Here is a 19,571-nt window from a genome sequence, read left to right as displayed (position 1 = left end):
ATGTTTGAGTCAATACAGTATATAGTATAATGAGGTTGAAAAACTGTGAGTCGGACCCAATATGCAACATCAGGTCATCATTGTGTCTGTGCATGATATCAGAATGACTCATGACTTCACACCTCTACCATAGCCATACAAAATAATTCTGTTGAAGCAACAGTTTTTATTATTTTTTAGATTTGATATTAAAATTAAGTAATTTGGGAAAAAAAGTATTTCAGCAACCAGGGAGGCTCATTAGTTTCTTCAAACAAGGATTCAGAAACATGTAAAATGCCAAGAAACTGGCAAAATGCACTACAGTGGCATGAAAGTGTGACAAAAAGTCTCCCCTGAAACTCATTAGATTCCCAGTACTGGATGTAGTAGAGCCACAGTTTACAGCATCCAGAGAAACCCACTGTGACAGAACCCCCCAGCTGAGCAACAGTTGCTAAACTATTTTTGGACCGGTGCTATTTGGAGGATAGTTTTTGCCAATGGTCAACTGCATTTGGATATCGGAGCCTTTTCCCTCTGTCTCTGTCCATGGTGCTGAAACTGTAAACAGCTTTTTTTGTGCCTTCTGACCATGTTTCACTTTCATTTCAACACACACACCGAAAAGACACAGAAAAAAAAACAAAAAGACAGTGAGTGGGACTCATGATGTTTATCTCCACCAAGGGACAGGTCCTTTGTTGCTGCAAACATTAGACAAATGGACCATTTAAAGGCGACATGAAAGTTAATTAGTGATCGCTCATGCAGGTGAAATTAGCCACTTTCCTGTCACTCTATCTATACACTGCAAGTTAAATGTCTTTTCCATATAAAGTATGAGCTTCCATTGAGGCCTGTCTCTTATCTGACTCCATACTTTGTAATAAATGATTGACAAATTAGCAGCAGATAAAACACAGGCTACATGGCATGTGCCAAAGCTCCTGTTGCTCTCTATTAGCTGGTTTACGCTGCACCTTGAATATTGATGGAGTAGAAAAGTGCCCGGAGCAGAAATTTGTTTGTGGCAGCGTGAAGCCTCGTCCCAGTGATAATGGCCATTAGGAAGGTTGCAGCAGAGCACACTGTGGGGAGGCAGAGAAAGCAACACTGAAAGCAGACTAATGACAGCTGCGTTTACTGCTTCATTCAACTTTTTCAACAATATTGAGACCACTTACCTGAGCTTTTATGAGGTGGGAGGTGATGTGGATGAAAGCACACACTATAGACCCACAGCAGTGTTGATTCTTTTGTTATTTTAAATCCTTCCACACATGTTGCTGGTTGAATTGGACCTCTTTAAAGTGTTGAGTAGGCGTTAGAAGGTCAGGCATCACTAGGGGTTTATTTTAGTGAGGGGGCTGCAGGTGAGTCACTATGAGGCAGGAGATAAGTGATGGTGAGGTTAGCTGAAAGGTATTTCTGAGACCAAAGAAGTGATGTTTGGAAGTCATCTGATTAAGTTAACGCTCATCTTGAGCCCTTGATTAGCCTTTGCTCTCTAAACTTTGGCTACAGACGTGTTGCTGTTAGTAAAGGTAACCATCTTATGATCACATGTTGTCCACATTGCCTCTTTATCTGCTTCAAGGTCCTTTTTTGTGTTTGTTTCAAGGCATCCTTTAGTATCTGTTTTCTCTCTTTCTAACCAATTGTTATGTAGTTTCAAGGTCACCTTTCACGTTTGTTTCAAGGCAACCTTCAGATTATGTTATTGTACTGAATAGTATGTATATAGGTCAGTTTCGAGGTACCCTCAAGCTTCCTTTTTCTTATTTTTGAGCACATATTTAATATGAAATTGTCGATCCATTAGCCTCAGGCATGAACTCTGCTATGGGTAGATTTGGGGAAAACATAATGGAATTGGTTGAGTCATAACTGAAGGGATACCGGGTCTCCCACATGATGAGATATATACTAATCTACATGTACTAAGGTTAAGTTCTTACCACAGAAGTCCTCCATTCTGGTCCTATGTCTTAATGTTACTGATATTGTAAGGGGTGTCACAGACTCACGAGACATGGCAAAAAGAAAGGGAAATACATGGTTCATTTAAACATTTCTAACAAAAATGGGCCTTTAACCAAAATTATACTTAAAGGAAAAGGTGTGTTTATCAGTCAATCTGTGCATCACCTGCTGGATGAGCATAAGATGTGTGGAGCGTGTTGCATGTTCTAGAAATAACTTCACAGAGGGCTGAAGGCAACCTAATGATACCCCTTTGCCACACAGAGAGCTGTTGAGTGGATGAAACAGAGAGAGTGTAGGTCACATGGGAGACTGGTCAGGAAGTCCAAGGTGCAGCAAAGCCCAGTCCACTAGCAACCTGCAGAGACACAAACACAGAAACAGAAGAGGAGAAGAACAAAAATCCGACCCTGCTGTTGACTGTATACAGAACAGATAACGTCACAAGACCGCCTCCGTGGGCTCTGACATGTTCTGGTGCTGCCAAGGCATGCACAGAAGCGACCTGGCTGGTAGAGCTGCAGGACTGACATCACACTCTTTCTGCTAAACATGCATGTAGATGTGTGGTTGGACGTTTATTCTTGCATCCAACCGGGAAATAAAAGTTCAGTTTTTTTTTCCCTAAGCCCTGTCTAGTCTCCGCTACCCCCTTAGCCAAAAAAATAAGAGAATAAGCTGCCTACTGTTGCTGAAAGCTAGATAAATGGTTGGACTGCAACTAAAGTGTAACAACAGCAGATAACCTTCCTGTTCTCCCATAAAGACTTGCTCCTCTGGTCTTATTTCTATTACAAAACTGCTTAGCTGTATACAGAATTATCTCAAGGAGGAGGAAAACAGAAGAACCAAGCATCAGGGCTTAATCTATAGTAAGACCCAGAGTACATGTCGTAAAGCTGAATTAAAAGCTTGTCTGTTGATACTCTGAGTTTAATTTAGATGCAGATGAAAAGTGTAACCTCAAAAGCAAAGGTTTCTGTGCTAGGGTATGATGAAGAATGACGGTTCACTCAAAGGGAACTTGAAATCAAATCAATTGAAGTGAAACGAAATAAATGGGAATGAATGTGCCTTTATGGGGGGGAGGAAATGGGTGTTCCACCAGAATGCTGGGCTAATGTGGTGTCCACTCTCATTCCGTGCATGTTAGTGCTAAGCGGTTACGACAGCTTTTCTGGGAGTTATATTCCCCTGGCTGTTTGTTCCCTGCAAGGTCCTCTACATCTGCTGGCACAGTCGCTTCATTTTAGCTGAAAACACGCGGACACACTCTCGCCTCCTGTCAGGTCCTCATGTGACACAGTGAGGGGAGGCGAAATCAGGAGAGAAGCATGTTAGATAATTTACAGAGACCGGATTTAACAACAACTGATAATAATTAAAACTTTTGTTTTTAGCCTTTAGACTGAAAGCTACCTAACAGTTTTCTCTTGCTGTCCCAAAACAGGTCAGGATGAATCTCCATGGTTCTCTCTTTTTCCGTTATATCTGTTGCAATGACCTTTTCTTGCAAAAACTTCATAATTGACTGCATTACAGACAACATGTACAGGAATAACTGCTCCTCCTGCATTCTCAGAAAGTTGGTCCTTAACAATGGGATGCTAATGCAGCATCTCGTTTTCAAGGGGGTCCCAACAAAACACTATGCAAATTAATACAAACTAAACAGTAAATCACAACAAACACAAATACACAAAGACAGACAGCTCTCTCTCACCCTTACACACTCCTGGACCCACCCAGCACCCTGCCATTAAACAAAACCTTGAAAATAGACAGCATCAACAAAAGAAAAAGGCATCAAGAAAGCACATTAACACATGTCAGAAACAGGAACAGCTTGTTTTCAAATGATAAAACAAATTTGATTTAAAGCAGTGGATGGAGGTGATGGATTTAAGAGAAGGGGGTAGATTATTCCAATTGGATGGGGCTTTGAATTTGAATGACCTGCAACCAATTTCTTTATGGATTCTGGGGACAATGAAAAAGGGATGTTGCGTATGTCTGAGGGAATATGAAGATGAATATTGAACCAGGAACCTATTTAGACAGGGCAGACAGTTAATATGAATACATTTAAAAATAAACTGAAGCCAATGAACATTTCCAAAGTAACTGCATATAAATGGCTCTGGTTCTGTAGCTCTGTGTTTCCTGTGGCTGCTACTGAGTTTCAAAACCAGCAAGTCTCTGAACGTCCACTCTGTACTACCACTTCCTGCCTCAAGCTCAGCTGTAGATAAGAGCATGTCAGGTTATTTTGAATGGTTAGTTTGTATAGATTTGGCTTCATGGTGTAATTCATTTTGTAGTTTTTATAAAACTGCATGCTGACATGAGTCTATGGCAGATGTGACTGATGCATTTATTTGTATTAGCTAAGCTGTACAAAAGTAGCATTGTCCATGTGGACCCTTGTTTGTTCATGTGTTTTAGCTCTTTCTGAGAAATGCATTAAATCGGTCGTACCTGTCTGTATCCATGCCCGGTCTGATCCTGATGTTTGAAAATGTAGGTAGGGGAGTGAGAGTCTGATTTTCACCTCTGCCATAGATCTCAAGCTCTTTAACTCTGACCTATTCCTGCAAAGGTTTCCTCTCCAACAACATTATTTCCAGGATCTTCACACATTTTTCTTTCCACATTTTCTTAATTGCTCTCTCCATGACTCCAACCTCTAACTTCTTCCTCAAGTTCAACAACTCAATCTGGGTTGATGGACCAGGATTTATTATGATGCTGCATGCCTCGCTGTTCATGACCAAGTAAATGGGATGTAGTCATTTTGCTGCCACCTGCAGGCTGGTGGTGATGGTGTATGATGCAATTTGGGCACAATTAATTGCAACCCAAGTAGTCCTATCTCTCATATCAAAGATGAGCAAATGTTTATGTGCAATGTATATAATGAGAGTCAATGGAGACCTGAGGGCACAAAATGTTGCACCCTGGAAAGGAAACACTTGACTACTCGTATTAGACACGTAGAACACTTTTAACTTACAGTTTTTACTGCATCGTATTCATTTTACTCACAGGATACAAAATATATATCAATCTTTTGGGAAAATTTTTGAAGTACTTCACACTAATGTTTTAAAATCCTATCCTAGGGGTCACAGTAATGGCCATTCTCCTTGTGGAGAGTAGGGGGGGTGACACCCAAGCACCCTCTATTGACCAGGGCCCGTATGCACGTCCAGCCATTACACAAACAGGACCATTAGTCTTCACGTACCGTTATGGAACGGCCCATTTGGCCGTAGCGTTAGCCGCATGCAAGACTGCAAATAACTGGCCAGTTGACTAATTGCGCTATGAAAGGGAGGCTGGTGCAAAATGTCATATATCCAGGGAACCTCCTGGATTACCCCTATCCAACAATTTCGAATTGCACATGACTACTACGCATAAACAACAATAAACATGGCGAGCAGTATCGGTGTGACTGAGAGAAGATCAAGAAAAGACAATTTTTTCAGCAGAAGAAGAAATTGACATTTTATTACAAGAATATAGAATGAACAAACGGCTATTATAAGCAAGTCAATCATCAAAGATAACAAAAAAGGAGAAAGGGAAAGTTTGGCTTCAGATCTTGAACCGGGTAAATGCATGTGGTGTTTCTGTGCGCACAGTAGAAGACCTAAAAAATAAAATAATGTCTTCACATATTTTGTCTTAAACGGTAACGCATAAGCATGATGTCCGCCATCCTTTAAACAGCCTAACAGGTGTGGTAATCCTGTCGTTAGCACCTGTAATGTTGGGGTCTACCTCCAATAAATGTAATGGTTTGTTGGGGCGTTAACCTGGCTCATGCATACCGCTAATCCATTTTTTTTTCACCATTAGTACGAACAGCCTGTTTTCATCGCTAATGGCTGGACGTGCATACAGGCCCAGAAGCCCCTGGTATATGAAAGATTTCTGTGATGTACAACTCATGAAGTGTGTTATTCACAAATAAGATGTCAAGGTTTTGTTTTGGTTTGGACTAAAAAAATCAGGTGTGGTTAAATCTAGTATGCAGGGTACTTCATTTCACATCATGGGTTACCTACTGTACAGCACTTGTGTGTGAGTTTTGAAGAAATCAGCATCACATCTGTTATGGTCTTCCAAGCAACAATGATGTAAGGCTCAAAAAGTGGAGACCACAACATATAAAAAAAAGGATGCCACACAGAACTGAAAATTAAACCCCAACCTTTATTTTAAGAAAGAGACCCTCCCAAATTAAAGAAACAAGAAAACCAACAAGGGAAAACAAAAGGGACTTGAGACCCCAGATAAAATGAACGAAAGATGGAAAAGTGCCAGGCCAGCTGCACAATCGCTCCCAGTACCTAACCCTAAACTAACTGGAAATAAAAATCTGCAGGGGAAAATGAACCTGATGACTAAACTACCAGAAGACTCCAGCCAAAAAAAAAAAAGCATAAACAAAAACTAAACATGTTTGGGAAAACATAAAGAGGTAAAGGGAAAGCAAACCAAACCCTCCTTAAGCGTGTGCTGCTCAGGGTGTAAGAGAGAGACCAGCCAGCTCTGCCACATTCTTTATCACCTCCCCTACCTCAGTGCCCTAAGGTTGCAGCGCTAATAGCACTCAGGTGCACAGCCGGCAGAGGGAGGAGGGACCAGAAAGACATAAGAGAGAGTACATGACAGCACTGTAGATGTAAACCAAAAAAAAAAACATACTTTGATCTGTAGATAATTCCTCCTTTACTTGAATTATTGGTCACAATAAGTTGCTGTACAAAAAAAACCTACAAGTTGATTTAATAGGTGCAACCAGTCTCTGTTCTGTCCGATACTGTGGGATGCGATGTGCAATGTAGCAAACATTGGAGCCTCCAGGAATCATGATCAACAATTTTAATGTAACGGGGTCTATATTAAAACCCTGATCATATCCTAACTCTTAAGATGCACAGCTGCAAAAATCCATCAAAGATTTACTGTAAATGTTTGTGAGACTGGACCAGGAAAGATCTGTTTCACTTTGTAATGCTAATCACTCGTATGCAGCAACATCTTGAGCTGTTTGTGGATGCAGAAAACTGACAGGGTATGTTGATTTGCTGCATACTCACTACATTTAACAGCCTGAAATTACAACAGTGGAATTAAATATGAAGTGTCTACTTCATATTTATAGTTTGGCACTTTTGTCTCTGTAATGTTTGGCAAACTGAAGCAAACACGAATCAAGAACAGCTGCTGCAGACACTTTACGCTCCCATCGCCTGCCACAGTGTTCTGTCTCACTGCATTATGGTGTGTGCTAACATAACAGCCTGGTTAATAGTGCTCCACGCAATCAGACGTGTCGTTTGTGTTAACATTATTTCACTAATTGTATCCTCCCTTGGAGCTAATTACTTTACCGATGTGCTGTGATCCCATAACATCTCCAGTTGCTGAAAGTCATTTCTAAAGCTGAGAGGATTTCATAAATGACTGCTTTTGCATTTTAATGCTGAGGAGAATGGAATAGCTTATGGTGATGAGGGTTTTTCATTTCTGTGTGTGTTTAAACGTGTATGTGTTAAGTGATAGTGACATTTTCCAGCGTCCTACCAATAAAAAGCAGATTTTCTTCTCCTTTGTGTAAACTCCCAGCTGTCATGCAGATTCTCGGTGACAGCCTGGAGGAAAACCAAGAAGATAAAAATCTGTTTTTCTCTTTAAGTATGTGGGATTGTCAAAAAATGAGCTCTATCGTTCAGAAGGGTTCTTATCTACAGCAATGAAACTTAAAATAAGATTATGTGGTCTCTTACCAGTCCAGGTTTGATTGTTTAATACCACAAGGTCTCTTCCTTGTTTGTAATTCAAGGGAAACTGCTCACCCAAGCTGATGAAAGCAGGAGAAAAGCTCCATTGTCAAAACATTTATACTGAAATTCATCAAGTTTTCATGAACAGTGTTGTCAGATGTTCTTTTTCTGGTTGTTATATTTCCATTAGCTGACAGTCATGAAGGAAGTCTCAATGGTTGATTTTTTTTGCTTCCTCAGGGGTTGAACCAGGTGAGGCGAGTCGCTCAGCTGGGTCTGGATGGAGTGAGGCGGATAGACTGGCACGACTACGAGGCAATGAGGAGAGATGCTGCGCGATCAGGTGGGTCAATGCTGTTTGCTGAGGCTGCAGATTTGTTTGGGCAAGTTTGCTGAGAGCATCTGCTCTGTTTTCAGCACACACACAAACACACACTGCAGCACTCCCTCTTTTCTTCTTCCAATTCCTTCCAAGTGAATTCCTCTCTCAAAGCGGTGTAAATCAATGCTGTGAGTTAAGTTTTTGCTTCATAATTAAACACAGTTAATCTTCTACAATAAGTATCGATTCAGCCGCTGGCCTTGGGAGAGAAAAATACCTTTGGCTTTTTTATTACAAATGTAAGAGATTGAGCAGGCTTTTATGTGGTATTAGGTGGTGCTTAAACGCTAAATGAGTTGGATGAGGGATCACACAGGAGATTTAGTGGACAAAACAAAGGTTGCAGCTCTGTTTCTGTGCTCATTAACAGAGTTCAAAGGAAAATAAGCATCAATTATTAACAACTGTTATAATCCATTCTTTACCTATTTCATTCCTAGTCTTTGTTTTCAGTTTTCATCTTACCTCTGAAGTTATTTTATCTCATAGACTTTAATTATCTGATGTGATACCACTTCTCTTTAGGCTCAGTTTGGCTCAGTATGTATCTATTCTTAACACCAGAGAAACACATTTTAGGGGATCTCTATTGATGAGCAATTGTATGCATTTAACAGATTAGAGTGATGGAATCTGCAAAGCTAAAGATATAGCCAATATTTTAAGATCATTTATCAAATATCATGTTATTCTTGGGATTGACCAATTTACCTCCAAAGACTTAAGCGTTGTAAGATGAGAGGGCTTTTTCAGGCTCTGCAGGTAGTTCAGGTCAATGTCCAGTCCAGTTTCTTCATGATAGGGGTCTCTCTCTAAGCGTCTTGTTTAATCAGACGAGCCCAAAAGAAGGAGTTATTGCACATAAGGAAGAAAACAAGAGGTACTAGCTTTATCTCTAAAGGTGCATTTTGGAAAGGAACAACCATAACAGACCCTTACGATGACGTGTCATTAAGAGCAGAATTAAAAAAAAATCTGCAGCTGAATTAAAGTCTGGAGCCTTTTAGCAACACTGGCTTACACTGCAAAAACTCAAATTTTAGCAAGTTTGTTTGACGGATTTCTTGTCAAAATATCTAATTTCATGTAACATAAGCCTCATTCACCAGACAAGTCCAGAAACATATTTTATTTCAAGATGTTCAAAGCAAAAATAAAGCCTGACAGGCTGGTTATGTCTGACTTGTTTCCAGGAAATGCTGTACTGTCTTTCATTTTTGATCAAAAACAGACATTTCCGGCCTAATTTATGTCTTTTAACATTTTGAAAAATGGTTTATATAATCCGTCAGCTAAATGTGGCTCATACTAAATGTAATGAAATCATTTGATTAGAAACGATGTGTATATACATGCTAGGTTTTGCAGTGTTAACTTTGTCCCCACTGCTTTCAGGATGTGTTTTAAATTTATTACAGTTCTGATTCAAACCTCTCACGGACTTTATCTTCTCTGCAAAGATGGAAAAGGTTAAAGGATAATTAGAGCTGTTTTCTGCCAGCTTCCACCTTCTCCAATTTAGTTAAATTTGTCTCATCTCTGAAGTTAGCCTGTTTCTTTTGTGGATTGTGACGGGCTCAAGAGTGTCCACTTACCCAACACTTAGAAATTGAGCATTTTCATGAGTGTACTTGTGTCACTTTCTCAGCAGAAACACAGATTTCATGCCCAAACCTGCTGAAAATGTTAGATATCATTAGTATGAGTTTGAACACCATGGAGAGAGCTATACTCCAAAAAAACCACAGAGGGGGAAATTCCTTTATCATTTCACTCATGAAAGAGACGGACACTTCCTGGTGAAGCTTCATGTGAGAGCTCAAACATCAAAATCAGTTTCATGAGACAGCTGTCATGCCAAAAGTCTGCACTGAGCCAATAACTAAAAAGACTTTTCCGGAGCAATTTCTTTCAGCATCTTGATGCATTGATGACCCTGTTTCTGATGCAGGGAATACATTTTTTCTTTAGCTGTGACGGGTAACATGAAACTGGCACATCTGCTCATCTTCTGTAAGCTAACTAATGATAATAAATCAGACTTTACAAAGTTCAGTTACGTTTCAGTTAATAATCTGACGTAGCTACAGATCAACACATGACGTCATCTCTCTGCATCCTGATAAAAGTCGTCTTGAACAAAGAAAAGTAGGATTAAAAAGAAGATCTGTGTTCATTAATTTGTTTCCACAACAAATGCAAACTTTGGCAAAAGCCACTTCTACACAACACTGGGTGCTCATGGGAAATGCAGTCTTCATCATCTAAAGTGATACCAAAAATGTAAGTTAGTTAAAATGTTGTATTGTATCAATAAAGAGAGAGTTCAGCTGTTAAGAACATGTTTGATTTCCCTGAAGAAACACAGATGCCAGTCAATTACCTGAAAATAATCAATCTCAAAGAATATCAGTCTCTCCTCTTTTTAATGCCAGGATTGGCTCAGACCAGAAAACCTAATTTAAGTGATCTATTTGCCTATTTTATTTTTTTTAATGCAAAAAAAGCAGAGTGCTAAGCATCAGAGTTTATCTCTGAAATGAGCCATTAAAGTGAGGAGTTATTTTCCACAGTTATTACCTTCAGGAGTATAAACAGATCATTTCTGCCTAATGGAACAAGGCAGGGCGCTTTAATTTGGCGCTCCCTCCGACTATAGATCAGCCTCCATGCATGCTTCTCTGTGTGTTTGTGTGCAGTGCATTGATGAGAGGCTAATGAAACATGCAGCAAGCTGTAATTTGATGCACTCCTGAAATGAGCTGAGATTTGACAATGTTGATGTGGCGAAAGGTTGTTAGAGAGTAATTAGATTCACGTTTGTGTGTACATGTCATTTATTTCACCTCAGTGCAATATGTGTCCAAAGTTATTAACTGGAGGTGTGAATGAATTGCTTCATGCTTGCATGGGAATGATTGGTTGATTAATCAATACGCCAGCTGAGTGAAAGTAATTGGTAAATATCTGATTTTGAAGAAAATGCAGCCTTGGATATAAGAAACAGCAGCCAGCCTACGCTTTCTGCTTCCTCCGCAAACCTCAGCTCCTTGAAGAGTCTTATGTATTGTCACAGGTGCCTGCTCTGTTCTCTGCCCCGGGGTTGTTTGCTGCTGCTCTCCCCGCATTGACTCTGGCATTCCACGCATGCGCATGGAAGGATAGGGAGCTCCCAGAACAGAGCCGTGCTGCAAAATGAAACTCTTCTCTTTGATGAACGTGGACTGTAACAGTACACCACCTTAAAAATGGAGTCACTTGACGTGAAAAATGTCTTCTGTTTTTGATGTCATACAAGGCACATCATGGTGATACCGTTTGTCTTTGTCATCATGGTCACCAGAGAGGCAGGTGCCTTAGCCATCACTGTCTTTGTCTCCATTATGCATCCAGTACCACCACCGACTATCCAGTATTACATTTATGCAGTGTTCATTTTTTAACTCCTGCTTCCAGTTGTTGGAGTCAGACTTAAAGTTTTGTTTTAAGAAAGGAAAGCGCTGATAGGTCTGATTTTGTCTGTTCTTGGGGGATTAGATGGCTAAAAAGATATAGTTGTCAAACCATATCTTAGATCTTTAATTTTCTATATTGTATTTCATTGTTAAATATTTTTTGCAGAAAAATTCATCAGGAGTTTATCATGAAGAAAAGTCTCAGTTGCTGCAGCCGATGTCTCTGTGTAGGCTTTATGAGAAGTGGAGTTGGTAACTCCTCACCTCACCTCAGGTTGCTGAATGAAGCAGGTTGTATCGGAATAGAGCAGAATGTTGTAATTAGGAAATGTAGGGGAGTAAAGTGGAAATTGACAGAAATATAAAATGAGTATGGGATGCAGAACGTCATCGGCACTCAGGGGTTTGTGTTTTTCTCTGACCTGTTCATGTGTGTGTTTGTTACAGGTAATGGTGAGCAGGGGAAGCCGTTTCCTCTCAAAGAAACCGACCGGGTCGACCAGGCCTACCGTGAAAACGGCTTCAACATTTATGTCAGCGACAGAATCTCCCTCAACCGCTCCATCCCTGACATCCGCCATGCAAAGTGAGTCCAGTATGAGTGTGTGTGAGTGTTTGCCTCCAGGTCAGACAATAATGTGGGATGTGCAGTTAGCACTGACTGCATTGGCTTGCTGGTGAAAGTCTTCCTTTAAATTAAAATTCAGTCGATGTAATTCATATTCACTCAGCTGCTTAGAAATTTTCAAATCCAAGCAGCCAACATTTCAAAGAAGAAGAGTTCACTTCTCAGACGTGTTCACTCATGATGCAGTTTTTTGTCTTCTGCCACAAACTCTGGGCTCAGTTGTCTTAAAGAGTCGAGTGAAAACCCAAAAACAAGATGAGGAAACATTTTGAAATGTAGAAGCAGCTAAACTTTTCTTCAACACTGTCTTGAATCTTTTGAATGCCTTTAATAGGAATATGAATATGTGTTTGATATCATGCATCAACAAAGAGGTGAGCAGGTATCTCCATGCTGAAGTGGCTATAACTTTCATCTATTGTGGGAACAGCAGGTCACTGAGAGGTTATTTAGTCGCTGTATTTGTTTCTTGCTCGCGGCTGCTGCAGAAGGAAAAAAATGACAAAAAGTTTCAGAAATTCTCCAGAAGTTGTCAAGACTGCAGTGACCTATGGACACCCTTTCAATCCAAGAATGGATTGTGAAAGGCCTTTAATCACAGCTTTTCTGCTGCTTGACGAGACCTTTTCTCTGACACTTGACCTTCTCTCCTCTTTCATGTGAATAGCTGCTTTGAGTATTTCCCTTCTGCCTGCATCCTCAAACTGACGGATTATTTTATCAAAGTTTATAAAGCAGGCCTTCCTTGACCTTACACGTCTTGCTATGGCAGGTACTAAGGAGTAAATAAATAAAAGCCTGTGATTTAGTTCAAAGGCTGTGTGCAGGTGTGAATTAGAATCCTGCTTTTAGGAGAGTTTTGGGAGAAATTGAGGCAATTCTGTTTCCCCAGTCACCAGTCAGGATAACAATCAGTTTAGCCAGTCTTTGAGTTCATGGAGGACCACTCAAGATATGACCCTGCTTACCCTCTGCAAGGTCTCAGGGGCCAGGTGCATGTTTAGGTGTAACTTGTAAGTTATTCCTATGCACCAGTTCAATCAGGAGAGACAAGTTAATGATATAAAGACACGCCTGAGGCTGATGAAGCTGCAAAATCTGGGCAGCGATGGAGAGGTGGAGGGTGGCATGCAACAAAATGAATGAATTAAGTGAAGGAACCTGAGAGCCATACTTAAAATGGAAAGCAGCAAAATGATAGGCTAACATTGAGGGTGTGCTGCCAAGCTATTGGTGATGAGAACAGGTTAGGACCACAGGAGTAGGAGTGACTGAGGTTCTCTTGCGGTAATCACTGAATTAACGATTATCCTCCATCTCTCGTTATCCATGTTGTTTTTATGGTCCTCTGAAAACCTCTGACCTGTTGACTCCAGGCCTGGCTCCGCTCATCATGACGGTTTGTTGTTGTAGTTAAGTGAAATACGATCTGGTGATAACACAGAGTGTTTTATTCTGAAATTCTGTGCTTATTGATGCGTCGTGCAGCGTCATCCGGCAAAAATAGAAGTCTTGTGTATCTGATCCGTTGCGTTCAGACCTGCCGGATCAGAGACGCAGCTGGAATGCAACGGAGCAGATCCTGTCAGAGTTAACACATTGACTAGATTAGAAACCTATCAGATCCTGTGCAGTGACGGATCGGAGACGGAGCGGACACAGATCTGGCGGAATTTGTCTGTGACTGGTTGTTGGGCTATTCATGATTATAATACTGAAAAGTTACTGTGACAAAGCAGTACATCTTGTTCACAGGATTGTTAATGGAAGTTAGCTCTAAGTTGTAAGTGGTGCACAGTCTGGTGAAAGTGGATTAGTTCTCTCCAAATATCAGTGATTATGTTGCTTCCTGACAGCTATAGTTTGGACTTCGTTTCCTTGTAGATAGCTTCTGTTTGTTGTTGAGGATTGTAGCGAGGTTCTCTTCTCATTCACTCACGTTTCGAAAAACTCATAGGCGTGGTCGGAAAATTGAAGTGATTATTTATTGGTGCCGGCCTCAGTGCAATATATTTACAAAGAACAAAAACTCAAAAGACTATTTACAAAAGAAACAATCAAAAACAGGGTCAGTGGACAGACACTGCTCAAGAAGCCACCTCCTTCTCTTACCAGGCGAAAGACAAACTGCACCGAGGGAACTCAACACAGCCTTCTTATGTATTATTGACTCCTCCCACTGGGCGTCACTAATTATCAAATGATTTCTACAAACATTACTTTCTAACAATTAATACAACCGTAAAACAAACAATAATACAAACCCCAACAACTATATATTTATCACAACCTTTGGCAGTACTTTACCTTACCCTTAACCACTTTTTCAGGGGGTAAAATACACCAACAAACAAATTATTTCCACACCCATGTGGCACTTTTCGCCCCCCATAGACCCTGCTTAATACGCGGAAACGGGACGCTCCGTTTGCGCGGATTCCCCGCACCTAGGCGGTAGGTGATGCAATGTGTGCTGTGGTGTTTGAGTGCTGAGTGTATGCGTAATAAAACAATAGGCCTTCAGGTGTGCACCCCCGGCGACGCTACGTAACGGAGAGGGACAGCGGACTGCTGGAGTGGGTGAGAAGAGGGAAACTGACGGGAGGGAAGGTTTGGTGTGTGTGTGTGTGTGTGTGTGTGTGTGTGTGTGTGTGTGTGTGTGCGCGCGTGTGCGAGTGTGTGTGTGTCTGTGTGTCTGTGTCTGTGTCTGTGTGTCTGTGTGTCTCTCTGTGTCTGTGTCTGTGTCTGTGTGTGTGTGTGTGTGTGTGTGTGTGTGTGTGTCTGTGTGTCTGTGTGTGTGTGTCGGCTTGTGTGCCAGTGTGTCTCTGCGCACACTGCGCTCCATTCAGTGACGGTGCCGCTCCGTCACAGGGATGTTTTAGACATACAGCTTTGTGAGTTTCCAGATTTTGCTACCTGTATTGTTTCTTTGGTTTGTGTAAATTTACTTTCTGCAGACCATTTCAAAGGAGAGAAAAGAAGATAGAAGTGTGATACTTGGCACAGGGTCGCACCTACGATCGGTCTCAGTCAGGCTTGTGCACGTGATGCAAGTTCGAGCTGGTGGAGTGCTTGATGGAAGACATAAGACTGGCTTAGTTTAAGCCCAGCTGTTGCACTCAGCCTCAGGAGGCTAGAGCTCACCCTGTCTGGCGTTTTCACAAATGGCTCATTTAACACGTTTGTGCATGTCGACTTGTGCACTTTACAGTGTCAAAAACACCTTTCCTGTTATTTTGTATTGAGATATTTAGTAACAACTGAGAGGACACTGAACTTCTAACTTTTAAGTCTAACTTGTCAGACTGAGATCTTTCTCTAAACTGTTGATCAGGTGAGTCTAACTGATGTGCACTGCTGCAAGAAAGAGCAGATAATGGAGGAAATCTTGCAGTTTGGAAATCTGTGACTTGGCAAATGCATGAATTACAATCTTGTTTTTTTTCAACAACAAAAAGAAAGAAACTTTCCAGCAGAGATATCTGCAAGCTCAGGCAGGCAGCTCCAGCTTCAATGATTCCTACTGAAGTGCATCAATCTTCACAAACAACTGACAAATGTGTCCTCCCTATTTAAGCTGCAAAATTCCTGATCCCTCCCTCTGCACCATCATTGCCATTGCTGCCGTGCGCCAGTACTTCGCTCAGACTTTCAGCCCCTGTTGTTCTGCTGCTAAAGCAATGAACATTTTAGAGATAGACCGATATGATTTTTCAGGGCCGATACGGATTATTAGTAGTCAAGGAGGCCAATAACCGATATTTAGAGCCGATATTCATTTGCAGTAAAAGGGAAAATATTGTCGTCAAAATTTTGAATCCAAACTCCAACACTTAACATTGTTTAAATGCCTTTAAGCATATGTCAGCTTTTCAGATTTGCAACATGTTAAAGGTTTTTTTTATCTTAGACAATAGACATCTTTTTTTTTTAATTCTAACAAAAAGTGCAGGGAGCTCTCAGGCTCAGCAGCATGTCTTAGGAAGTTAAATGAAAACTTAAACAAATAAATAGCTCCCTAAAATAATAACTGAAATGTTTATCTTTCACTTATCTTGGTTTTTAAAGGGATATTTCAGTTTTTTTGAGTGGGGTTGTATGAGTTTTTAATCAATAGTAGTTGTAGGGGCCACAACAGATGCTGCTCAGCTCGTCCCCTGTGACGAGAAACTGCAGGGAGAAATAAGCCAAAATAACCCAGTTTTAAATAGATCTCTTATTTGCCGATATGCGTCAAAATGCTGAATATCAGCGCCGATAACTGGCCTGGTCTATAATAGGTCTATCTCTAGAACATTTCAAACCATTTCAGAAGTTAGTTTTCTGACTGAATTACACTTCTCTCAAATGTAATCTTAAAGCATACCCCAAAAAAAGATATCAACAATTATCTAAACAGTCTAACGCAAACTTAAATATTCTGTCAAAATCAGAGATTTTATGCAGAAAGAAATGTATAACATATATCACTCAGACATACTTGCATGCACTTTAATCATGTCTTAATACAAAGAAGTTACAAATCATTAAACATCAAAGAAATTGTGGACACTCTCTGTGTATTAATTAATATTAAATATTGACCATACATGTTTCTGCTATTTGCTGTGCTAGATTTCTTCTCATGTCAGGGGTGGTTAGTAAAAGGGAACAGTCTCAAGTTAACATCAAACATGTTTCAAGGCCAACTCAAAAGCACGAGTGCAGCTTCATATCTGAAAGCCTGTAATTGAATTATCAGCAGGTAAATGTGTTGAATGAGTGGGTGGTATTAAGAATAAATGTAGCCCTGTGGCTGCCACTCTCCTGTTACTCTCCTGTGACCAAATAGGCCGACGCACCTGCTCTCCAGGTCGACCAGTGGCTGCTCTCTCTCCGCTCTTCTTTCACCCAGATGCCCTGTAGGCAGCAGATGGTGATTGGTGTGTCGTCTGTGCCTTCGAGGAAGCCAGCCCCAGACATACAACTGACACATTCGATTTCTGCACACTGGCAAGATTTAATTGAAGCACACACACACCACAGGTACCCAAAAACACACACATTTGAACACCTGCATCCCCTGTGGGATTGGATAGGGTTTGTTAAGAGCAACCAGCCGGCTGCCTGTCGATTACTCTGCCTGCCTGTCTCCCAGCATTCATATTTGAATGTGCAACACGCAGGCTGATGTTCAACACAGACATTGATCGACTGACACACCTCACTACACACTTTCTCCATCTCCCCGCCAGCATGGGAACATTATTCTCTGCCCGTGATTAGCTGCTCTGCAAGGGTCCAGCAGCTTGCTGTGATGATCATGTACAAGGTGATCTCTGTAACCTGTCATCAGAGAACATGTTGGCGGCTGATAACAGCTGCATATGCTGCAAATAATAAAGTTGCATCTGCCTGGGATTCCGGAGACACACTTCAGAGGCATCACTGTGGAGCCTGATGCACTGAGTTGCATTCAGTGGCTGAGGGATGAATTATTAACAGCTGCAGTATCTCTCAGTCCAAATAAAGATTATTCTCCCTGGAAAACTGACGAAATCAGTCTATAAACTAACAAAATTATATATATTATCAATGTAAAGCAATTCTAACCAGTGTGTTGACTTGGAAATCAAATGAATGTTCTTGCATTTGAAATTATTAGTCATATAAAAGCTGCACAACTACCAGTGTGGTCTGAAAACATGATTTAGAGGTTTGGAGACTGCTTCAGAGAGTTTATTTTCTTTAAAGGAGAACACTGTTACGTTAAGAAATACGCAGATGTGCATGCACAAAATATTCACTGACTTCCAGGGATCCCTGGTTAATGTGACGGCATTTGCACTTTCCAGGAGTTCCAGTTTGGTTGCCGTCTCTGTTCCTTACAAGTCCTGTATGCATGGAACTATTGTTCCACGTGTTTGTAGGGCATGACTGGTCTGAACATGCCACTCTGAGGATGTCTGTTGGATCTCAGCCACAGATTTAGTTTAATAGTGCTCAGCTGTTTTTTGTGATACAGTTGAAACCAGTCAGAAGTAGGGATGGGACATGATTTTCGAATGCTTGAATATTTGCTCACTTATTAAGAATCGAAGAGTTAATGTGAATGTTATCTCATTTTAAAAGTGAAATGCTTCATCCTTTTCACCGGTGCACGGTTATAATACGGTATTCCCATCACACAGTGGCTATAGAGCGTCTTAAAGCTGTTTGCTAACCACATTAAGTAGCTAACAGGAGGAGAAGAATGCAAACTACATTATATAGCAAAAGAAGGAAAAAGACATTAGCGACAGTCAATGGAAATAGGTTTGTAGTGCTGTGAGATTCAGAAATGGAGAAAATTGCCGAGACTGAACATGGCAGTAAAATGTAAACATACTCGCCATGCTGCTGCGTCACAGAAACACCGGCATGAAGGTGGAGACTGACCCTGCCAGTCCCTGCTACTAGCGGTGCTGGTTAACGGGACTGCCACACAAACAGACCGTTGTCAGGACAGGTGTGTCATGGAGTGTTTACTTTTACTGTCTGCACCTGCAGCGCAACACATATTTGGTTAGTCACTGTTGTCTTAACTTGACGTTTCAAACCTGCAGTCAGAAAGCTCGATTACGAATAATCGCTGAATAAATGGAAGTGATTATCAAATAGTATTTTGGCTTGAAATGCCCATCCCAAGTCAGAAGTACTATGGTGGCGTTATAATTATGTTTGACACAAAGTGCAGATTACTTTTACTGAGTCAACTGAGCCATTTGGGAGTTTATTCCAGTGAAATGTGACGCTCAGGAGAGCAGTGGTGTTATGTTCAATCACAGAAGCAGCAGAAGCTTCAGCTTAACTATGGAGTGCCGCAAGCGTTAAAACAAAAAAGCAGGCAGTTAGAAAAGATAAATATGTTCATTTTCAGACCTTAATCACATCACAATTAATGCATTAATGCATTAATGCAAGCAGGCTTAATTATAACGTGACACTCTTTTTCCATAGTATGTTCTACCACTAGTGTGCATTATTCATTAAATTACACTGTTACGCAGATAACTCAGTGATATGTTTATAGAACAGCTCAAAAAAAGATTAATATTGGGATATAGGTACTCCAACCGTTGTTTACTTTCTTGTCAGGCTAATTACAAGTGGCCATTTTTTTATCAATTTGAAAGGTGGTTTGATCAATATGTACAACAAGGCAGCAACTCCTGCTGGCTGTAGTAATTATAAGGAGTCAGGTGATGTGGTCTGAACAGGAAAGTGAAGTGGTGTCAAGACGGCATGTAGATTTCATTCAGCTGAGTGGCACCGCTGCCTTCCAGCCTGAAACACATCACTTCAGCAACCTGAGATCTTTAGAA

At 40.9% G+C, this 19,571-nt stretch overlaps 1 protein-coding gene across 4 annotated transcripts in view; it reads left to right on the top strand.

Annotated features, from left to right (window-relative positions):
* LOC117813414 (polypeptide N-acetylgalactosaminyltransferase 10-like) overlaps positions 1 to 19,571 on the top strand; it is a 91,858-nt gene that overhangs the window by 21,332 nt on the left and 50,955 nt on the right. For 2 of the 4 annotated variants that reach the window (XM_034684606.1, XM_034684605.1), the window contains exons 2-3: positions 8,004 to 8,106; positions 12,048 to 12,186. In XM_034684606.1, the coding sequence (XP_034540497.1) occupies positions 8,082 to 8,106; positions 12,048 to 12,186 (164 nt within the window). In that variant the 5' untranslated portion in view covers positions 8,004 to 8,081. Of the gene's footprint in view, positions 1 to 8,003; positions 8,107 to 12,047; positions 12,187 to 14,604; positions 14,683 to 15,104; positions 15,123 to 19,571 lie in introns of those variants that run through there. The other 2 variants (XM_034684607.1, XM_034684608.1) reach the window with 2 other exon arrangements.

Source organism: Notolabrus celidotus, chromosome 5, assembly GCF_009762535.1.
Source record: "Notolabrus celidotus isolate fNotCel1 chromosome 5, fNotCel1.pri, whole genome shotgun sequence".
NCBI classification, from domain to species: domain Eukaryota; kingdom Metazoa; phylum Chordata; class Actinopteri; order Labriformes; family Labridae; genus Notolabrus; species Notolabrus celidotus.
This window is presented reverse-complemented; position numbering and strand designations above follow the sequence as displayed.